Raw genomic sequence first — 15,244 nt, 5'->3', positions numbered from 1 at the left:
TAAAAAAAAAAAAAGTTTCTGCCGTAACTCGATACTTCGGGATTCGAAAAGCAAGATTCTCTCACATTTGGTTTACTTGATTCTTCTTTTCTTTCCTTTTCTGTACCCACTGTCAGAATGCCTTCTCTGTCTTTAGGAGCTCCCCACACTCACCCTGCCATAGGAATGTGGGGGTCTGAATGACAGGAGCGTGGAAATAGAGTATTGAACAAGTGGAGTCCAGTAAACTAAAATTCAACATCTGGTTTTATTTGTGATGAATACTGACAGTTACTTGGGTCCTTATGTATAACCAAATGGCTATAAATCAAGGAGTATCCGACTATATTTTTTCAGACAGTGAATCTGGAAGTGCAAGTGGAGAACAAGAAGAGGAGGGAGACAGTAGTGATGACAGCAGTGAGGACTCTTCCAGTGAGCATAAGAGTGACAGTGAAAGTGCATCAGAAGTAGGAAACAAAAGAACAGCCAAGAGGAACTCCAAAAGCAAACGGAAACGGTAATATTTTGTCAGAACTTCCTTCAGAAACCATCCTGTGATATTTTCTCCCAGTATAACATTTCCCTTTCATTCATAAAGTGAGTGAGAAAATAAGTGTGTGCATTTTTTCCCCAAGCAGGTACTGAATCTTGTAGAATTAATTAGAATACTAGTTCACATAATTATTCTGCTACTTATTATGCTTAGTTTTCATTTTGAACTTGAACAAATCTTGGGGTTACATTTTGAAAATTGGTATAACCTTGGAAGGCTGAGTTAAGTGATCAAGAAGTAGGTATGAAACACTTAATTACCTTTTGTAGCAATTTTGCTGAGGGCTAAAATTAAATCCTTCAACACTTTGCCATTATGTAAGTAAGACAATTGATTTTTCTAAATAATGTTATAGTAAAAAGATTATGATCCAAATATTAGAGTCAAGGGCTGTGAAGGAAGACGGTCATAAGATATTTAAGTGTTCGCGCTTTTTAAGATTCCCATTATCAACATTATCATGTATTAAAGTGTCATTAAAATTTTGAATAATTGGGGCTAATACCTTGGATTGTATGAGTCTGTTTTCCCCACTGCTGTCAGCGAGTGGCCTCTGCAGACATGATGGCCCTTTCCCTGGGAGCCTGCTGCCCGTTCACTTGATGAGCTTGCAGCCCAGCTCAGTCGTGGCTGACAGCACTGATTGGGGCGCAGTACGCTCTCTGCTCCTTTTATTACAGACAGTAATTAAAGCAGCTCGCCCTGCCACTTCCATAACAAACACAGCATAATGCCCTAATTATGACTTTATTAATTTAAGTCAGGATTTAATGATTTTAAAAGTGATTTATATTGTTTTTCCTGTTCAGAACAAATGAAATCTGTAGGTTAAATTAATACAGGCTTTTCATCATTGCAAAGTTAAAAAGCTAGTTACCAGTAAATTCTTTTCATTAGATTAACATCTGAAACTCTAAGCAGTAAGGTAAACAGTAATTACCCATCAAAATTGAGTGCTGCATAACAAAATAACACTTTTACCTTTAAAATCTTATCTTAAAAGCTGTAAGTTAAATATATGCAGAATCATTCACTTGTTGCAGCAGAGGATTTACTTGGTTTGTAATAGCGTTTTCTTTGAGAGAAATTTTGTACTTCTGGTTTAATATCAGAATATCTGTGATTACATACTTTATAAAAAGTATCTTATTTCTAGGAAGGAAAATTTTGTTCAGTGCACTCAATATCTTTTCAGATAGCAAAAGTCAATATGCTAGAAAATTTTAATCTTGTATTGTATTAGTTGCATTATGTATTTTTTCCTCCAGAAATGGAGTTTTCTCTTTATGTTCTAATTTAAAAGAATTGTTTATTACACTAAAGGGAATCTCAAATACATTAAAAACCTTATATTTTTAAGTATATGTTGTAACCATTGAGTTGGGGATAATAGATTGCCATTTTTTGCTATGGGGAAAAAACAACATATTTTTTAGTCATCGAACATAATTACATGTGCTCTGAGATGTTGCCATGACTTCATTTTTAATAAACTGCAATCGTATTTCCTCTGCAAAAATCAATTCTAGGAAATATTGATTCTTCCCTTCTTTTAGCACTCTCTTTCCCCCCCATGTTTTTCGGCCTGTCTTTTAGAATTTTTTTTTAAACTTGCTTGTGTTAAGTGTATAATGATTTTTATTAAAAAGATTTTATTTTTAAGTAATCTCTACACCCAACATGGAGCTTGAACTTAGGACCCTGAGCTCAACAGTCACACGCTCTACTGACTGAGCCAGCCAGGCACCCCTGTATGATAATTTTGTAAAGCTAAGGAGCTTTAATTATCTTTAAAACCACCCTTAGTAGTCATAACAATTTATGATTAAATTTTAGTTTTACACTCCTAAATATTTTTATTTGAAGGGAGCTGGTATGGTGTAATGGGGAAAACGTGGTCTTTAAATGGACTTCAAATTCCGGTCCTGCCACTCTTGGCAATGTCCTTGAGCAAGTTTCTTAACTTTCCTGAATGTTATAGGATAATAATGCACCCAGTAAGAATATGTTGGAACATCTATATGAGCTAACTAATATAAAGTTTCTGAAAAAAAGAAAGATTCTTAAAAAGAATACACACACATGGAAAGAGAATTAGACCTTCAGTTTTGAGAAAATGTAGAAGACCACCAGCTATCTCTCTTTGAGAAAAGACCTTTGGGCTGCCTCACATGTTACTCCTTCTCCTTGGATAATTACCTCCCTACTCAAGACTTTCCTTTACTTAATCCTGTTTCTCAGCTTCTGTGTTCTTCCTCTAGGAAGCATTCCCTCTCTCGGTTAAGTTTGTTTAGATGCTTCTCTCCTCCAGATGTTTTCATGACACAGTATACATTATTACTCATTACTCACCATACTTTACTGTCATTGCCGCCTTACTTCTCTATAGTCTCCAAAGGAGTGTAGACATTATAGGGGCGACACAGAGTTCTTCTGTATCTTACTAACTGCCGTGATCCTTAAGCACTGACGTACTTACAACGCATGGTGGGTGGTCAATTAATATTTATTAAATGAATGAGTAGCATCAGCATTTAGGTTTGATCATTTGGTATTTTAAAAGTTTATATTTGATTATTTGACATTTTTAGTAAGACTTCGTGCATTAGAAGGAATCTCTTTTGAACTAGTTAACATTTTCTCACATATGTTTATGGGTCACATTTCAGAACATATGTAAATAGTTTTCTTGTACAAAAAAAATCTATAAAATGCAAGTCTATTTTAGCAAAAGTATGTGTATGAGTTTTAAATTTATTAATGGATATTTAGTATTTCAAGACAGCGTTTTAAAATCAGTCCTAAGTATCTTTGAAGTTGTTACTATTAGCACCTAATATATATTCCTGGTAAATCAAACATTTAACTATTAATTATATTCTACTTACATCATTTAGTGTTGTTTTATGACCTTTTGCGTTTGAGGTATGTTTGACATGGTAATATCATTGATTTTGAATGGATTCTGATATATTTGGTTATAGATAATACTACCTTTATTATTATTTTATTGATATGTTCTGGAATTTTAAAACCATTTTTATTATCTTTTATATACTAAAAAGAATTGGTTCTCAGTGAAATATACTTCTCTAATAAAGGTTCTGATTTATAGGCAAAATGGACATATAGCACCAATTTGCCATTTGATTATTTATTTATTTGTTTATTTATATGTTTATTTATTTTTGAGAGACAGAGATAGAGCCTGAGTGGAGGGAGGGGCAGAGAGAGAGGGAGACACAGAATCTGAAGCAGGCTTCAGCCTCCGAGCTGTCAGCACAGAGCCCCACGTGGGGCTCGAAACCACAAACCATGAATGAGATCATGACCTGAGCCGAAGTTGGACGCTCAACTGACTGAGCCACCCAGGCGCCCCGCCATTTGATTTCCTTAAACTACTTAAACTTGTTTATATAAAGGATTTAAAGTTGATATTTTGAAATTTGTTGTTCATAGTGATTCTGAAGATGGGGAGAACGAAAATGAAAAATCTAAAACTTCAGATTCTTCCAATGCTGATTCTAGTTCAATAGAAGAAAGTTCTTCAGATTCTGAATCAGAATCAGAATCTGAAAGTGAATCTGAATCCAGAAAAGTCACTAAGGTAAGAAAGAGATTGCACATTTGTTGTTATTGAAAGTAAGTATTCTCATAGACTTTTTCCAATTAAGAATAAGTATTTCTGAAAAAAAGTGTCTTGTTGAAAATCAAGAAACTGAGAAAGAAATGTAACATTATCACTGACAACAAATCAATACCATCTTCATTCATCCACACCTATGATTTTATTATTTTTTTATTTGATAATTGCTTCCTTTTTAATTCAGCCCTACAGAAGAGTTAGAAACTTTTAATCTCATCCTTTGCCACTGTAATTACAGAGCTCAATGTTATGAGTTATGGCCCTTTTTTTTTTCTGAACTAGAATGTGACAACAGAGGCTTTCACGAAGGGGAAAGTAAAAGGAAGTCACAGAAATAGTATTGAGCGAGGTGATACAAATGTATATACATAAGAAAATGAGACAAGTAATGCTTTTTAAAAATAGGTGTTAGGGGTAATAGAATACTTTTAAAGGTTTAATTAAAGGATATACATTCTTTAGTTAATAAAAAATACAGTAGCCATGTATTTAAAAACAAATGCAGGAATGACTTATGTAATAGAATGATAATGCTTTCTGATTCACATTTATAACACTGAAACTTATCTGCTTAGCAGTAAAAAGTGAAAGTACAAATTGAGGGGTGCCTTGTTGGCTCAGTCAGTAGAGCATGTGACTCTTGATCTCAGGGTTGTGAGTTCGAGCCCTATGTTAGGTGTGGAGATTACTTACAAATAAAATCTTTAAAAAAGTATAAATTGAAAAATGTAATTATTAATATTAATTTCAGACCTTATACATATCTTTCTGATCTTTAATTATTACTCCTTTCCTATAAATGGATCATGTTGATCCTAGGCTTCAAATGTAGTAGTTTTTTATAAGTATATATTGTATTATTCCATATGTTGAATATGTGGGCAAAACTTTGCCTTTTATTGAATTCTGTTTTTTAACCTAATATTTTCCTCATTTATTTTTTCTATTAACTTGAATTTCTTTAATAAGTCACCTGAGTAGCCAAGGATAAAAATAAATTCATTCAAGTAGATAATTGCTTCTCCCATCCAGAGATTTATTATTATAGAACAAGCATATTTAAAAAATAAAAAAAGAATAAGCATGTTTAAAAATTGGCTAGTTTTTGTCTTGCCTTATTGCAAATATTCTTGGATGTGGTTAAACCTATTTTAAATGTGAATTTATGTTTAAAACGTATCTATTTATAGTATATAATCTAAGATTTCTATTTTCCAAAAATTCACATAAAATCTTTGAGATTTTTATGTTTATTACTCTGGCCTCATATAAAAATTTATCACATAGTGAGTTTGATGTCCTCCCATTTCCTACTTACATTAAATTACTTATGTTAAATTATTCATTTCATATTTATATATTTTAAAGTTTAAGATGTTATTTAAAATAAAGGAGCTTTAGAAATTGACAGTAAGTACAACCCAGAATAAGAAATCAGTGTTTTAAAAAATGAGCACACAAGAAATCAATGAATATCGAGTGGGTAGAATTAAAGTGCATTATTCTTACGAAGTTTTGTTAAAGTTAAAAAACTGTAGACTTTAGTACCTACATAGTATTAGAAGTAGGGTTTTTTTTGGTTTTGTTTTTGTTTTTTGTTTTTTAGAAGCAGGGTTTTAGGACTGCATTAAAAAGCCACAGAGGTAGGGGCACCTGGGTGGCTCAGTCAGTTAAACGTTCGTGTCTTGATCTCATAGTTGTGAGTTTAAGCCCGGTTTTGAGCTCTGTGCTGACAGTGCAGAGCCTGCTTGAGATACTCTGTCTCACTGTCTCTCAAATAAATAAATAAATATTTTTTAAAAAATTAAAACCAAACAAAAAGCTACAGAGGTATCCCAGGTTAGCATTTCAATTTGTTTCTTTGTCATACACTTTCAGTGATCAGATTAAGTCTCTTAATAATTGAAAATATTTTCCTGTAGAACATTAGTATAAAAGTTTTAAGTATTGCAATGAGCTAAGACTCTTGAAAAATTCAGATTTTACTCACATTCTTGATAGTTTTATGTCCATGTATTTTGTGTATATGGCTTATTTTTTCCATATTTAATGCCTTTTGCTGTCTATAATAGACGATAGGATTGTTTTAATTTATCTGTTGGAATATTCTCCACCTTGAGGCCACCATAACTATTTTTTACTATTCCTTTCTGAGTAATTTGGAATATACCATGCAATTACAAGTATACCAATTTTCAGATAATGGGCAACTCTGTAATTATAGAAGTCTTCCTTATACCAAGTGTTGTGGCTTCTGGTCTAGATTATGAGTAATGAAGGCAGATGGTGCGTGCTTTACCTTAATTTAGCATGTCAGTTTGTTAGTGCTGAAAATTCATACTCCTTGAATCTGCATCTAGACTAAATCTATACTTTTACTATTTCTCTTCTTTTTCTTTAACTTGGATAGTGTGTTTTGGGGATATTGAGCACGGATGAGGCCTTAGAGGTACCTTGATTATATAGCTTTGAGAACAATTTATTTTATGGTGTCCTATGAGGTATATAGTGTTCTACTTTTTGGAAGATACTATCTTTATGCTTCAGTTTCCTCATCTATAAAGTAGAAATGCTAATTCCTACTCTACTACTTTCAAGTGCTGTTATAAAAAATCTAAATATGAAAGATAAGTATATATAATACTATATAAATATATAAAAAGTATATAAAGTATAAGTAAATAAATAAAAAGTACATATAATACTATATAAATATAAAACAACAGTGTTAACATTTTTTAACATGAACGAACATTAATTCCCTGCGAAACCAAAAATACTTGAGTTATAGAACACCAATGCAGAAAGGAACTGAATTTTTTTTAACTCTTAATGTCTCCTGTGTTTTCCTGACTTTTTATACCATTCAAGTTGTAAGTTAATGTCCAACTATGACCCCTTTCTGGAGAAGACTGAGCTGCCATCCACTGTGGGCATCTTCTGCCTCTCTGCTATCTAATATACAATCTCTATTTACCTGCCTTTTCTTTTGAATGTAGCTCTGAGTAAGCAATTCCTACCCACTTAGCCAGGAAAAAGATTAAATTACTCTTGGCCTTGATTTGTTGATAACCATCTGCCTCTTTTGCACATTTAATCTCTTTCTCCATGAACTTATTCTTCCTCTGCCAACCAAAGTACTCAAGTCTTTCCTGGCATCTGGCGGGTGAGGAACTAGGAAGAGGAAGAGAGAGTGTGTGAGAGAGTTTAGAAAAATAATCTAAGTAGTCTTCGTCCACAACCTCTTAACCCAATTATTTCTTAGTCCCTTTTAGATGGGTTTCAATTCTTTTTTTTTTTTTTCAACGTTTATTTATTTTTTTTGGGACAGAGAGAGACAGAGCATGAACGGGGGAGGGGCAGAGAGAGACGGAGACACAGAATCGGAAACAGGCTCCAGGCTCTGAGCCATCAGCCCAGAGCCTGACGCGGGGCTCGAACTCACGGACCGCGAGATCGTGACCTGGCTGAAGTCGGATGCTTAACCGACTGTGCCACCCAGGTGCCCTGTTAGATGGGTTTCAGTTCTTATCACCTCCTACAGATACTGCTCTCTAAAAAGTCAGCCATGATCTTTCCCAAACTCAGTGACCTTCTCTTGTTTATTATATTCTCCTTGATCTTTTTATGTGACTGTTCCCCGACTACTTGAAACTCTTTGCATCCCTTTTCTTCTGACTTCTTTGACCTTTTAGTCCTTTGATTGCTTTACTTTTTAACCCCTATGACATTCAAGTGTGAACATTGCCCCAAAGTTAGTGCTTGGTGCACATCAGTTTTTCAAAAATATTAATCAGTGTGAATCAATATATTTTTTAGTCTTTTTCTCTACGTTTTTCCTGTTGTGAGACTCATTAACTCCCATGGCTTCAGCTAAAACATTTAGGTGAAATGTTTCCATAATAACATCTCTAAGTCCCTATAACAGCTCTAACTTTTCTTTACAAATTCAAACCAAATTTTTAGACCTCTTAGAAGCTACTGGCTTCCCAATCCATTATAGCCAGAGGAACACTTGCTCTACCATTTAGTACTGTCATTTTTTCTGTTTTCCCACATCTGTAGCCCCAGAATTTATCTCTGACTCCTCCTTTATCCTGTATGTTTACACAGTTGCCAAGTCTTGGAGATTCTCTGTATTATTTCTCATATCTATTTCTTCCTTTCCTGCTACACCATATTAGATCGGCTCTTCATTACCTAACTCATAGACCATTGCCATTGGTCATCCTCAGACGCTTGCCCAACCCAGTGCTTCTATACAGCTGCCAGATTAATGTTAAAGTTACCCATAATGGTGCCCCATTATCATCTTGGTTCGGTAAAAACTCTGCAGGCTAGCATGTCCAAACCTACCTTTCCAGTCTCAATTGTCTTTGTGGTCCCTATATACTAATCCCAAGAGACTACATATTTGTAGTTCTCTTAATATGCTGTATGCTTTCCCATTTCTGTCCTTTGTTTTTCCTTTTGTACTATTTCTCTTATTATAGAAAATACAAGCTGAGGAGAAAGTGGGTTTATATCAAAGAATGGTCCTTCCACTTCTCCTAGTTGGGAATGACTGCTTGGAATGAGAAAATATTACTCAGTGAATGGTGTAAAGATAGTCAAAAGAGTGCGAGCCACTGGTGAATTGTTTGTTCTTGAAGTGTTTGTCATTGAACACCGTGCCCCAGCATATCCATAAGATATAAAACTATATATAGTCATACATTCTGGTATTATGTTTGTTATTGATTGGAAGATGTCCTCATTTTAGATCAGATATTGTCAGTAATGACCAAAGAAAATTATCTTGTTCTTCAGTGACAATTATTTTGATGGGCAAGCATATTTTTATTGGTAGGTGTTCTTTTCTGAAATGTATTTGATAGAGAAATATTTTAAGTCTGACTCTTTTTATGAAATGATTCTTTTGCTCCAAATAATACCTATAACAAAATTACTTTTAATAGTTTTATAAATTTTAAGTGACTGCCCATGGTTTACACAGTGTAAAGGGAACCATTTTTTTTTTTAACAAAGAAGAGTGGGAAGAGAAATCAATAATGTAAAATGCATTTTATCAGAAAGAGATTCACATTTATATCGCTTTATCCTATTTTTCACCTGTATAATTGAGTTATACTCCGCTTGTAGTTAAAATTGTGTGTTAATCAGATGGTCACACTTTCATTTAAAATACTTTTTTTTTTAAGTTACCAGGCTTTTTGGGGCACTTGGGTGGCTCAGTCGGTTGAGCATCCGACTTTAGCTCAGGTCATGATCTCACAGTCCGTGAGTTCAAGCCCTGCTTCTGGCTTTGTGCTGACAGCTCGGAGCCTGGAGCCGACTTCGGATTCTGTGTCTTTCTCTCTCTCTGCCCCTCCCCCATTCATGCTCTGTCTCTCTTTGTCTCAAAAATAAATAAACATTAAAAAAATTTTTTTTCTTAAGTTACCAGGCTTTTGAGTTGTTTTAACTGAATCTATGCTTTGATGTTTTTAAAACAAGGCTATGTATTAGTGTGTTCCTATATACTATAGTTATTTCCACATCAGCTTGTTAGTTCATTCTTCATGCCTTAACTGATATAATAGTTCTGATTATATCATCAGTGTCTGTGTACCAACTGCTAAAGATTTAAATAAGCTTTTATTTAAATGATAAAAATTTAATTTTTTAATGATAAAAATTTTAAATCATGATTGTAATTTATTGTGTATAACTTCTGTGTATTTTCTTTGTAAATATATTAACATTTTAATTATATAAACTGTATAAAGCGTAATTTATCAATGAAAGTAAATATATGTAACATACTTGCACTTAACATTCCCTATTAAGAGCTTTTCATATTTGAAAATTATCTTAATCAAAATTGCAATTAATATATGTACTAACAGTGAAGAAAAACAAAACTATATATACATAGCATTGTTTGAGATGCTGTCAGTTATCTTTATTACAGGTTACGTGGATCTCATAAAACTTTGCTAGTCTGTTTTTGGCAGGGATTAAATATCTTAAGTGCTCTACAGACCAGCCACTGTTACTATAACTATGTCCAGACATTGGTAAATGTTAAGATATGCCTTAGTAAAAGATCTACCGTATGAAAGATTCTTGGGGATAAAGTAAAACTGGCGTGTGCTGTGAAACATCATGGATAAGAGAGAGAGAAACTATTTTCTGATTGGTTTTCTGCCCTATTTGAGAAATAGAATACAAGTTTTACTTGTGTTTTTACAAGTATTTATGTATGTAGCAGTTATAGAACTTCTGTGAATATCGTACACTATTATAGAACATTTCAAAGCCTTGCCTCTTTCAATTTATGTTGTTCCTAGTTTAGTTTATATTTTAAGTTCTTCAGAACAGAAATATCATTTCGCTTTACTTGAAATCTTTAAATCAAAGTGAAGACCATTAAGAAGTTTTCTTATTGAAGTAAATACAATCTAATAGGGAAGATTTGTTTAACAGTTTAGACTTCTTTTCACTTAAAAAGAATTCTTAATTTACTGGCAGTGTACTTTTGTTTTAAAGGCCAGTGTTAAGTGTGAGCCTCAAATTTCTTAAATCAAATTTGTTAGATGACTTGAAGGCAAGAGAATCATTATATTGTCCTTGGTTGGTAATTCTAACTGAAAATATTTCATGCAAATATCTTGCCCTGCGAGGCTAGAAATTAGCCTTGAATTTTTGTTGATTTCAAAGTACAATATGAGTTTGACTAACTTTATATACCACTTATCCTGTTTTACAGTTTTTAAATTTCAATCTTCTTTACAGTGGTTTCCTCTTAGGAAGCATGCTTGGCGCTTGTTGTTTCAGATCTTTTTTCTACTTGCTTTTTGTTTTTTAATCAGCATGAAATGAACATGCATAATACATGAAAAAATCTTTACAGATATATTATTACATATTTTTATTTGTATTATTTGAGCTTAATAAGTATTTCCAGGATCTTTTTTTTTTATTATTTGAAATGAAATATATTAAGTAGAAATCAGTTTCTTAACCCTGTGACTTTGTATTTTATTTTGACAATGTTGATGTGTTGAGGTGTATAATCGAATACCATAGAAACAAAATGGAGATTTGAGGGTGATGAATTGATAACTAGGTATTTTTGTAGTGAGATTTTAAGATCAGTTACTGTTGTCCTTATAAAAGTCTAATACAGTCACTCAGCTGTTAAAAACCTAATCCTCTATTTAAAAAAAATATACAAAAACAAATTGTCTATCTTTCTGCCTGATCTCTTCTCAAGTACTAACACAATGGAAACAGTGGGTGATCTGTCAGTGTGTTTGGTTTGTCAATGATGGTTTTGTATAAATATTGGGAGGGTAAGAAATAAAATTCACACAGTAAAATATGATTTCATCTGCCTTTTCTCTGCAGCTCCATGGCTCATGCTGCGGTGTGAAATTCTCATTTTACACACTTTGCAGGCGGAGCACATGAATTATGCATTGAGCAAGAAAAATCTCCTGCCTCAAGTCCTATATGCATTTACCCAGGTTCTGTCTCTATTACCAAGATGAATTGCAAATGGAGAAATGTTTGATGGAATAGGGCTCTTAACTTCTTTGTTTAGAATTCAGATTTTTATTTTTATAGTAGATCCTTTAAGTATGAAAATGTTTTGAACTTACTATGGATTTTTTAAAATGAAAAATGAAATATAATATAAGAGAGGAATGCCAAACACATCACAAAGCTTTTTATAGCCTTGATTTGGAATGCAAGGCTTTTTCAATTCAGTAGAAATGACCGTTATCTATTGCTAATGTTGTATTTCAGTCACCGGTTATTTGCTGTTCTCAGAAAGTCAATGAAATTCTGTTCTTTTGAGAGCCTTTTTTCTTCCTGTTTTAGACTTCTAATAAGAGATTATGTCAATTTCACATGCAGCTCTGTCCTATGCTGTATGTGACCTGATGTGTACTTAATAGATACTGTTACACACTCTTTGCCGTGAAGTAGAAAATAAGGTATAGACTTGTTTCCAGTTTTAACTTTATCTTGATTTGATAGGTTTCTAATTTTTCAGGTAGTAAGGTTACAGTTCCATAAAGACAATCATGCACCATCGTGGATTATAGGAGAAGCTATACCCATTGTACTCAGCATAGTATTTTGATAAGTCACATGGTGTTAAGCTCTTTTTGTTATGTTCTTTCTCCACAGGAATGATATTCTAGTTGAGATGGCATTTTCATTCTGAACCTGTTTTTGTTTATTTCCACTTTAAATTCCAGCTTCAAAACTAACATTTCTTCTGTTTTTTCCCCCAACCCTGGAAATTGTTATTCGTTTGAAGTGTGGAGAGAAGGACAAATATTTTTTGCTTTTTTAAAAATAATGAGTGAAAATTAAAACCCATCTAGATAATTTAAAGTTTTCATTGGCAGAAATAATTATTCTCATAAAGGAAACCAGTGCTCATGTTTTTAGTTAGTGTTTTAATGTGTATTCTTGTCTGATACTTGAAAATAATTTGTTTTGAGTTTTGGCATAAGGAGAAAACTAGCATTGCTTAAGATCATTTTAAAATGTTACCTAACATACAGTTTGATGTATTGCACTGTGTAAGAGTTCTAGCATGGTATAGATGTTAAATGATGGTAGTGTACTTTTTGCTTTAGTGATACCTTTCTATGGTTAGAGGAATACTTCAAAAAACTTGTAGAGGACCTTGAGTGGCTCAGTCGGTTTAGGGTCCCAGTCTTGATTTCGGCTCAGGTCATGATCTCACAGTTGTGAGATCGAGCTCTCAGCAGGGCTCCATGCTCAGCTTAAGATTTTGTCTCTTTCTCCTTCTGCTCCTGCCCTGCCCACGCCCTCTCTCTCTCTAAAAAAAAAAAACAAAAAAAACTTCTAATAATTCATACATATAAGCTGTAAACTCTTTTGTTAGATTATAAGTTACCTGGGGGTGCCTGGGTGGCACAGCTGGCTGAGCTTCCAACTGTTGGTTTTGGCTCAGATCATGATCTTGCAGTTCATGAGTTTGTGCCCCACGAACGGACTCTGTGCTGATGGCAAAGCCTGCTTGGGATTCTGTCTCTCCTTCTTTTGCCCCTCCCCACTTGTGCTCTCTCTTGCTCTCTCTCTCTCTCTCAAAATAAATAAATAAACTTAAAAAAAAAAGAAGTGATTAAAAAAAAAAGATTATAAGTTACCTGAAGGCAAGGACTAGGTCTGTCTTGGCTTATTACTTCCTTTTCTTAGCAAAGAATCTGATATATGTTTAAAACTCTATATATGTCTTTTGGATGAATGAATGATTGAGTAAATGAACAAAAACATTTTAGCAAAAACTTAAGTTTTAATTTGAGAAAACTTAATGTAAAAAGTATAGATTTTAAAGATAAGTAACTTTGATCCAAATACATCCAACCTAATCTTTGTTGGTCTTTAATTGTTTATAATGCTATTCATTACTGTACTTGTGTGTGTGTGTGTGTGTTTTATATTTATTATAAATTTTATATATTTTATATATATTATACATATATGTATATATAATACACACACACACGTGTGTGTGTGTGTGTCTGTGTGTGTGTGTGTGTGTGTGTGTGTGTGTATAACACATCTTTTCTGAATCTTTGACCAAACTCTGAATACTCAGGCTTAGAGATACTGTTTTCTAATACACAGTTGTTCATATTTCAAAAATATAGATAGATTAAATAAGCAGATCTGAGGTGGAGGAAACCCTACATATGTGCAGATATGTTTTGAAATACTTATTTTCCCCAAAGGAAAACAGTAAAGAATGTAAATGAATACTTTTCTTCCCTAAAGAGCAAGTGCCTGAAAATGTCATATGTAGATTTTACTGAATACCTTTGGCTGAAGAAGTCTGATGCAACTCACTGTTCAAATACAAAGTACCTAGTACAATGTCTGTCACAGACTACATCTTAGAAAAGCTAATCTATCACAAGCCTCTTGACAATTTCAGACCTAAGCTTATATTGTTTGAGAAATTCTTTTTCTTAAATTAACTTGTTTAAAAATTATTTTCAACATGTTTGTAGACTTTTTACCAAAGAGCCACTTTATATTTTTATATTAGCAAAAGTTGTTGGGTCATAAAATAATTATTTACCTTCAAATTTTCTTCTTTCTTCTTACCTTTATAATCTATATTTATTTGTTTATTTATTTATTTATTTATTTATTTATTTATTTATTTTTTGGACCTTTATAATCTTTAAACAGACTATTCTAAGGTAATAGTTTGCATGGTGGAGAAGAAATACTGTATGCTAACTGAAATAAAAATTTTGATTAAAAAATACAGTCCATGTTAAAAACTGAGAACAAACTGAGGGTTGATGGGGGGTGGGAGGGAGGGGAGGATGGTGATGGGTATTGAGGAGGGCATCTTTTGGGATGAGCACTGGGTGTTGTATGGAAACCAATTTGACAATAAATTTCATATATTGAAAAAAAAAAAGAAAAAAAAAGTTGAAAGAAAAATAAAATAAAATAAATAAAAAATATAGTCCATATAACCATAGAGAAAGCTTAATTTGATTGATTTTTTCTTGGAAGACTAAGCAGAAGAAAAATTGTTTGTTTTGAAACATTAAGAACTACTTCATTGATTTTTTTATAAGAAGATGTAGTAATTAAATTATTTATTTTATAGGAGAAAGAAAACAAAACAAAACAAAATATAAATCCTCTTAACAAAGATGTTTCACTTCTAGATCTGGATGATTGTAAGTATTAAAATTTCAATTTTTTCTTTTGTTTAGTAGTAGTATTTACTTTTATAGTACCTTTTATGTGTCTCAAAATATGTTAACTTCTATTATGAAAGATTTATAGATGAATAGACCAAGAAAGTTTGAGAAATTAGTTCTATTAGTGTCTTTCATCTAATCAGGTTATCAGTTTTATATCAAATGAATAAATATAATTGATCAAATAAAAGTACACCAAATTCTTTTTAAGATCTTTTACTTTAATAATATACACTTGCTTTAGTAAATAATTATCCATATCTCACAACTTCTACGTTGTTAATTATAGAGATTGAACATCTCACTTAA

At 32.7% G+C, this 15,244-nt stretch overlaps 1 protein-coding gene across 3 annotated transcripts in view; it reads left to right on the top strand.

Moving 5' to 3' along the window:
- Positions 1-15,244, top strand: part of AP3B1 (adaptor related protein complex 3 subunit beta 1) — a 262,894-nt gene that overhangs the window by 168,353 nt on the left and 79,297 nt on the right. For all 3 annotated transcript variants that reach the window (XM_043592664.1, XM_043592657.1, XM_043592673.1), the window contains exons 19-21: positions 337-499; positions 3,995-4,142; positions 14,839-14,911. In XM_043592664.1, the coding sequence (XP_043448599.1) occupies positions 337-499; positions 3,995-4,142; positions 14,839-14,911 (384 nt within the window). The remainder of the gene's footprint in view (positions 1-336; positions 500-3,994; positions 4,143-14,838; positions 14,912-15,244) is intronic.

This window comes from Prionailurus bengalensis, chromosome A1 (genome assembly GCF_016509475.1).
Source record: "Prionailurus bengalensis isolate Pbe53 chromosome A1, Fcat_Pben_1.1_paternal_pri, whole genome shotgun sequence".
Lineage (NCBI taxonomy): Eukaryota > Metazoa > Chordata > Mammalia > Carnivora > Felidae > Prionailurus > Prionailurus bengalensis.
Note: the sequence above shows the minus strand (reverse complement) of the source record. Positions and strands in the feature narration are given on the sequence as shown.